This window comes from Mustela putorius, unplaced genomic scaffold (assembly GCF_011764305.1).
Source record: "Mustela putorius furo isolate JIRA1106 unplaced genomic scaffold, ASM1176430v1.1 tig00003987_pilon_pilon_pilon, whole genome shotgun sequence".
Lineage (NCBI taxonomy): Eukaryota > Metazoa > Chordata > Mammalia > Carnivora > Mustelidae > Mustela > Mustela putorius.
Genome location: NW_025422126.1, coordinates 1,975,731 through 1,984,308, shown reverse-complemented (window position 1 = coordinate 1,984,308; position 8,578 = coordinate 1,975,731). Strand labels below are relative to the sequence as shown.

General features: G+C 40.3%; 1 protein-coding gene across 1 annotated transcript; it reads right to left on the bottom strand.

Moving 5' to 3' along the window:
* Nucleotides 1-696: 696 nt before the first annotated feature.
* On the bottom strand, nt 697-1,650 carry LOC101680984 (olfactory receptor 52R1-like). The gene has a single exon (XM_004782227.2). It carries the CDS (start codon nt 1,639-1,641, stop codon nt 697-699), a length of 945 nt encoding a protein of 314 aa, XP_004782284.2. The 5' UTR covers nt 1,642-1,650.
* Nucleotides 1,651-8,578: the final 6,928 nt, after the last annotated feature.

Here is an 8,578-nt window from a genome sequence, read left to right as displayed (position 1 = left end):
GAATGGTGGGCATATTTTTTTCTGTTTTATAGTGAAGATTAATCAACTTGGTATTTATGATCAATCACATCTTTCAGAGGGCTCATGTTCTGGGCATTTTGAAAATTGTTTCTTTTGTTCTAGAGGGTTGCTAACCTCTGGGCCTTTTGTTCACAGAGATGACTTTTTTTTATTATTACATTCGGTTAGCCAGCATATAGTTCATTGTAATTTGTTGTAATGTTCAACGTTGTAATAGTCTCATATAAAGCCCAGTATTCATTCCAGCAGGTACTGTCCTTAAAACTCATCACCTGGTTACCCCATTCTCCCACCTACCTCCCCTTTAATCCCTCAGTTAATTTTCTGGAGTCCAGAATCTTTCATGTTTTGTCTCCCTCTGCTTTCTTCCCATTCAGTTTTCCCTCTCTTGCCCTGTGGTCCTCTACTCCATTCCTTATGTTCCATATACGAGTGAACCCATATGATAATTGTGTTTCTTTGCTTGATTTATTTCATGTAACACAATCCCCTCCGGATCCATCCATGTCAGTGCAAATGGTTGCTGTTAATCCTTTTTGATGGCTGAGGAATATTATATTCTATATATGTGCCAAATCTTTATCCATTTGTCTCATAGAGATGACTTTTTGCTAATATGCGATGATCCCAGATCAGTGGGGCAGTGGAGTTGGTTGTGATGTCGTGACTCTTGGCTCAGGGATCTTTCCCACAACATCCTTGAATAACCCTGTCCCTGATCTGCTTGGTTCTAACTGCATAGATGATGGGGTTGAGCATGGGAGGTACCAGGAGGTAGAGATTAGCGAACATGACATGTACCACTCGGGGCACATGATGTCCAAAGCGGTGGGTGAGGAAGGTAAAGAGGGCTGGGATATAAAGAGCCAAGATGACACAGATATGGGAAGCACATGTGCCAAAAGCCTTGAGTCGGGCCTCCTCAGAGGGCAACTTCAGAACAGTTCTCAGAATCATCACATAAGATATACTGATGACAATTATGTCAAAGACAGCCACAGAAAAGGCCACAAAGAGCCCATATGCACGATTGACTCTAGTATCTGCACACACCAGCTTTAGCACAGCCATGTGCTCACAGTATGACTGGGGAATGACACGGTTGGTGCAGAAGGGCATCCTGGACACCATGAAGCAGAAGGGACTCACCCACAGCAACCCTCTCATCATCACAGCTGCCCCCAGTTTACCCACCACAGCTGGGGTCAGGACAGTAGAGTGGTGCAGTGGGAAGCAGATAGCCACATAGCGGTCCAAGGCCATAGCCATGAGCAACCCAGACTCCACAGAAGAAAAGGCATGGATGAAGAACACCTGGATGAGGCAGGCATGGTATTCAATCTCATGAGCATGAAACCAGAGTATAGCCAGCATTTTAGGTTGGGTGGAAGAGGACAGGGCCAGGTCAGTGACAGCCAGCATGGCTAGGAACAGGTACATGGGCTCATGCAGCGTGTGGTCAGTTCGGACTATATGAAGGACAATGACATTGCCAACTATAGCCACAAGATACATGGCACAGAGGGGGAAGGCAATCCCAAACTGGTAATTCTCAAGTCCTGGGATCCCAAGTAGGATGAAGGACACAGGATGCAAAGAGTTGTTCCCTGAGGCCAGCATCACGGGATGGTTAATTTGTTCTCCTTTGTGAAGGTAATCTACTCTCTGTAGGTGATAAGAATCAAGAAGTAATTATTAATATTTTAAATATTTTGAAAGTTTCAACTGAATCATAGGGCAGTAGGGCTTAATGGTAAACTGGAAGAATTTCAGCTGTTTTAATAAAAAATTTTTGCAACATAAAATGGTGCTTCTCTTTATTCCTCATTCATGTTTATGTCATTCAAAATGGGATCAAACGGTTTCACTTATTTGTGGAGCATAACAAATAACATGGAGGACATGGGGAGATGGAGAGGAGAAGGGAGTTGAGGGAAATTGGAAGGGGAGGTGAACCATGAGAGACTATGGGCTCTGAAAAACAACCTGAGGGTCTTGAAGGGGCTGGGGTGGGAGGTTGGGGGAACAAGGTGGTGGGTATTAGGGAGGGCACGGATTGCATGGAGCATTGGGTGTGGTGCAAAAACAATGAATACTGTTACACTGAAAAGAAATTAAAAAAATAAAAAGCAAAAAACCATACTAATTGCAAGTGTGATTTTTGTCAAAGAATCAAATTTTCCTTGAAAGTAGAGTCTGCTAGGAGAAACTGTCCTGACAAATAACGTAGGTAGTAGTCCTTCTTGCCCTCTATTCTTCAGAATTAACTGACTTGTTTAGCTTTTCCCATATGTTCTTTTCAAGCTTTTGTTTAAGCCACTTAGGCACCTTTTCAGGGTAGAAAGACAGATTGGAAAACATTTTGGCTTAAAGGCTGATAGTGATGTTGAATTAGATTTGAGTCTAGGAGTTACTCGGAGAATCTGGACAGTTGACTGCCGATTGTATACCTGTAATTAATTCTATTATCTATGGCGTATGTCCTCCTAGATTAGGGGCCAGCAAACTCATTTCTGGAAAGGTCAGATTATACATATTTTATGTTTTATGTGCTGTATAGTCTGTGTTGCAACTAGTCAGTATAGCCCCTGTAGCCTGAGAGCAGCCAGTCAGTACAGGAATATGTGAGTGTGACTCCATCGCAATAAATTTTATTGGTAAAAACAGTCTGCAAGCTGGATTTTGTCTGCAGGCTATGGTTTTCTAAATCCTGTCCTGATGATAGATTTTCCTGATGTGAGCCCTGAATAGCGCAACATCCTAACTCCTCTGTGCTTAACACAGAATAGGGGTTTAATAAATATCTGCTGGATCAAATAACAAATAAATTGTTCAGTGACAATGGACTTTTCAACCAATTAGCCATATCTTAAAATCCTTGGAGAAAACTTTCATTTTTTAAAATTTATTTTAAAGATTTTATTTATTTATTTAAGAGAAATTGTGTGAGAGAGAGAGAGAGAACAAGAAGAGGGAGCTGCAGTGGGAGAGGAAGAAGCAGGGTCCCCACTGAGCATGGAGCCCAATGTAGGGCTCGATTGCAAGACCCAGAAATCATGACCTGAGCCAAAGGAAGCAGCATAACTGACCAAGCCACTCAGGAGTCCCTGGAGGAACCTTTTAAGCATTACTTTGGCGCTATGGCCACAAGAGTGTTAATACAGAGTTCTTATACTAGGGTCTGCTGTGCTGGACAGTGAAAGATCTGAATGTCCCCCTCTGCCTGTACTTGCTTTTACATGGATATCTTGTTTGATCCCTCTGGTGACTAACATCTACCCAGGATTGATGACCCAAAAGCTTACCTGGTTCTTGCTAGGCACTATTTCACTATTTCATGTCAGTTGACGGAGCCTTTGAGTCTCTGCCTTAACAGAAACACAGAGACAAGAAGAGTATGTTTTCAAATATCCCATAAAAAATCAGCTGTTGGGACTAGCAAATGTTTCATTCCACCAGACCTAATGGTTCCTATAAAGAGTTTCCTTGAGATCCCAACGAAACCTAACCTCTTCCTGCTTTTCCGTAGCTTTATAACATTATGAGAGAAATGCGGCTCAGACTTTATAAATTTTGCTCTGCATTGTGAAATTAACTAACTTACCTCTTGATAATAGGTGTAGGTTTGCTCAAAACAAATACTCCTATCCAGGAGAAAATTTTATCCAGGTGAAAATTCAGACAAACACATTATCTGGAGTCCCAGGCTCTAGTTCTATCCCCTCCTGCCTGGGTTGTTCTTCCACTTATATGTGCTCTTTGAACCAGAGTCTTCCTTTCCCTCTCCCTTCTGCCTCCTGAATGTCACTCTCCATTTGTGAGGACATAGTCATTGAGGCTCATGGGCATCTGGAAAATATCCTTAGATCATCCTCATTCTTGCACTGGGCACTGGTGAAGATGCCGGCTAAACGTACAATTTCTCAAAGTGCACAATAATCTCTTTGATCAATTGTGGAAGACATTGCTATTTCTGTATATATAACACCAGAAGCATTTACACTGTATTGTTTTTAACTCTCATGAAGTTTCTTCCCATGAGCCTTAATGGGGAACTCACCTGTTGGGCATCTTCCTTTTTGGAGATGTGATTCATCTCAGGTGGCGACTAAGGGCCCAAGTCTGAAGTAGGGAATGGGAGCTCTTGACAGGTGCCTTTCTTTATTCTTTATACCTACAACCCCATAGAATCTGGTGTCCTCACTCTCAGCAATTCCCTTGACTCTTTTCCACTTAGATCTACGCACTCAGCCTGTGCAGAGTGAAGGTTACAAAACATGTGGAGGGGACGGGGAGTTAATCATCTATCATTTTGTGAAGTGTGTGAGGTTTTCTGTAATATTTCTGAGGGAGGCACAGGTTATCAACTAGTTCCTGGGTGGATAGAGTATATGTGCATTCCCTCAAGAGTAGGAAATAAAGAGTAATTTCCCTTCTTGCCCAACATTCCTTCCCCCTCTCCCTGACTTTAAACATGTCCTGTCCCTGCTGTCTGTGGCCTAGACTTCTTTTGTGAGTACTAGGTACTGAAAGAAGAAATTAAGTCATCTCTTTCAACCTTGTAGGTAGGGTGATCATACAGTGAACGTCAGAGTCAATTTTTCTGTTCTCCAAAGTATAATCCACTTGTGAGAACATGGCATAGTTTTGTTGCAAAAAATATGTTTCCAAGAACAATGTTCTCACAGTGGCTCAGCTTTCATCTGTGAGAATGTAGTTTGAGTCCAGTGCTGGTACCACTGGCTTTTTTGGTCTTCAATCACTAATCACCAATTACTTCAATCACCAATCATTATGTGGAGATAGTTATGTCTGTCAGTTTAACTGTGTTGTTTAAGCCTGAAATTGGAACGGATAAAATGGGCTGAAATCTTGCTAAAGAATTATTTCAGGTATATTTACCGTTTTCTCACGTTGGGTTATCTAAAACCAAGGGATAGGGCAATCATGCTGGAGCAGAGGAGGGTTCAGATCCAGTGTCCTTCATGGAGGGATTGTGTGTAGAGACTACCTTTGTATTTCTCTAGAATTTCCCTGGAGGACAGAGTGTGAGCTGTGAAACTTCTCCGCATCACAGAAGGAAATCCAGCCATCAGGGATCTCTGGATGTGGAGCCCCCAGTAAGTCAAGTCATTCTATACAGTTTATTGCATTGTCTTGTAGCTTCCTGGAGTTTCTGTGAGTCCTGCTGTTCTCTGAGAAGGGCAGAGGTGACTGGGAGCTGGAAACCATTCACCTTGAGCCCTGCTTCGTCTCTGACCATGAGAAATTCTAACTGGCTCCTGTGATTCTGCTTTTAGGAGAGCCTGTAGATTAGGACCTATTTAAAGACCTGCTTAAGCCTGGCCTTTTCCTTCCCCAAGCATTAGTTTTCCCCCTCCTCTTAGGCTGCCTACCCTATCTCAATCTCTGGTTTCCTCTGAGACTATATTAGAGCCTAAAGCTGGAAGCATTAACCCCTAACTACCCTCACTCCTCTGTGTATACAAAGGGAAAGGCTGAGGAATTGAGTGCCTGGGCAGGAATGTGAATTATTGAGAATAATCAGTTATGAGCTTATCTGTATGTATGTATTTTTTGTTAGTCAAGGGTATTTACAAGTCAAGAGATATTTTATATAATGTGGAAGTGTGTTAATATGTTTGTTGGTGTGTGTATTTGAGAGCTATGTTAATGTGTGTAAGGACTGGGCTTGCATGTGAATACGAGTATATGTGCATAACCTTGTGTGTTTGTACAGGCGTAAGTAACCATTTGCATTCAGTGTATATATTTAATATGATAACTTGGCTCTTGGAATACAAGGGCACAGCACACATGTGCTTTGTGAAGGCTATGCTGAGCTCCAAAGTGGATCGTGTGAAGTGATAAATCAGTGTGTCTACAGATGGGTATAATAAAACCCTCCTGGTACTAGGGAGTACCAGAAGCTCACTTGCATGTAGATAATTAATATTACATTTCTACTAATTTATCATTTTTCTATCTTCCATTGTTAGTTTCAGTTCATTGTTGCTTTTGAGGAAATTTAACTAAGGAAAAGAAAATCAATAGCATTTACAGGAAGCTCAGAAATGCTGCAATCCTCTTAAACCCAATGAGCTACTCATCACTTGATGATGTCAATTTTTCTAAAAGATACAATGTAGGACACAAAACTATCTTTCCTTAGTTAAATATTTCTTATCCTCTTTCCAGTTTTGACCATCCCTTTATATATTTTGTATTTTAGAGGATTTTGTGAGGGGAGAAGATGGAGGGTATTTGGAAATTATATTGTTTGGAGGGAAGACTAGTCACTAAACTTTGCTTCAGTTCTGTTTTCTTGAACCTCTTGCAATCTTATGATTTTGGTAATCTGCCTTGGAGGACTTAAGGATTTGAGCTTGTATAAGAAATTTTAGAATCCGTTTCAAGTCTAGAAATAGTAGATCATAATACTGGAAGTAACTCGTACATATAAACCAGGACAAATGGATGAAAACTTATGAGATGGCATTAAGGGAGTGAAGGTTATTATGAGGTAGTCCAAATTTACTCTGGAAAGGTAAGAGAAGACTATAAGGTTTCATAATGATTGTCTTAAATCAGGAGTCTAAAGTAAGAAGGTTTTTCTCCAGAACACAATGGATGTTCCTTAAGAGGGAATCTAAGACAGCTTCCCAATTCAGTTGATTATCCTTTCTTTTTTTTTTCTATTTCCACATTTTACTTTCTCTAACAAAAATATTATTTTATACTCTCATTAATAACCTTCCTCCTTCTGCCCACATAAGCTCTACTGATCACATACAATTTCTTGGTGTTTCAGGCGCTGTCATATTTTGTTGTCCTCAGAGTGCCATGATCTGGGGGCCTGGACAGCTCATTCCATCCTTATTTGTTTCACACGCTTTTTAGTACAAGTAGTCACTTCCTCTAAGGATACTTTAAGTCTCCACTATGATTTGGATATTTTCTTCACTGTCCATATAGTTCTGTGATACTACTTATTTATTTTTCTTTAAATTTATTTATTTATTTATTTGAGAGAGATAGAGAGAGGGAGAATGAGCGAGAAAGGGAAGAGGGAGAAGAAGAGAATCTCCAGCATGCTGAGGAAAGAGCCCCATGAGGGTCCTAGTCTCACCACCCTGAGATCATCACCTGAGCAGAAGGCAAGAGTTGGATGCCTAACTAACTGAGCCACCCAGGTGCCCCTGTGATACCACTTCTTATTCATTATTGTTATTTTATTTAGTTTCATGTTTTGGCCACTAGACTATATAAACTAATTGAGAGGTCAAAGGTGTTTCTTAGGTGTCCTTGTGTTACCACAACTAAGGAAAGCCCAATATTATTTAATAAAATGTTGCAGAAAGGAAGGAAGAAAGGGGTTATCAATGGACAACTTGCTGGACTGCATGAGGTGGCACTCGCCTTCAGTACATTCCTGCCATGACACGTTTCCCTGAGTCAAAGCTATTGTCTGTCAGGCCTCTTAATACTTGTTTTAGTTATTCTACATCATGTAATCCTTACAGCTACTTTAGAGTCTGCTCTTATCTATCATCTTCATTTTACAGATAAGCAGACAGAAAGGTTCAGCCAAGCTAAGTTAATTCATTGAATACACATAAAGGACAAGTCTGTCTGACACAAAGCTGTCACTTTTCATACTATACCATGCTTAGCGCATGCTAGGAGCATCAGGGCTGAAACTGGGGTGAGGTAAGTGACATTAGCACCTTAAGAAGGGTGCTATAAAAAGTTAAACAATCAGATAAATGATATTTTGTGCAATATTTAAAGAAATCAAAATTAACGCAAAAATCCATGATGAACAGACACCAAATTCTGAATAAAGACTAGAGCCGTGCTAAGCCACAGTGGAATCTGTGGCAAAATGAAAAGTATGCACCCCTAAGTACATGTGTGTATGTATTTTTTAGTACTTAATCTTTTCTGAAACATTAAAATGCTTGAAAAATTGAGGGGTGCCTGGGTGGCTCAGTTGGTTAAGTGTCTGCCTTCAGCTCAGATCATGATCTTGGGGTCCTGGGATCAAGTCCCGCATAGGGCTCCTTGCTCAGCAGAGAGCCTGCTTTTCCCTCTCCTCCCTACTCTGCTCTCTCTCGCTATCTTTGTCTCTCTCATTAAAAAATAAAGAAAAAAAAGAAATAAAATTCTTGAAAAATCAAAAAGAATTGTGTTAAATATCACACTATTTTAAATTTAAAATATTTTTTCACCTAAAATCTGTTAAGATCATTTAGAATCCTCACTCATGCAGGAGAATACTTCTAATATGACAGTTTTATCAGCTGAAAATGAGATAAGCAAAGACGTACATATTCAAACTATTATCGATGAGCTTACTCCTATAAAAACATCTAGAGCACATTTTCCCTTTTGCCTTGGTCTCTAATACGCCTTGGTGTGGTTCTGGTCTTTATTTAAACTTTTACTTTATTAATCATGGGTTAAAAAATAATTTGAATTTTAAGAATATTGCATGAAAACTTTAGAATCACCATTACTGAATTTTTGATGTCTCCTTCAATTTTGCACTCTCCTC

Coding starts and splice junctions, on each gene's coding strand:
- LOC101680984 (XM_004782227.2), bottom strand. CDS start 1,641: ATGCTGGCCTCAGGGAACAACTCTTTGCATCCTGTGTCCTTCATCCTA.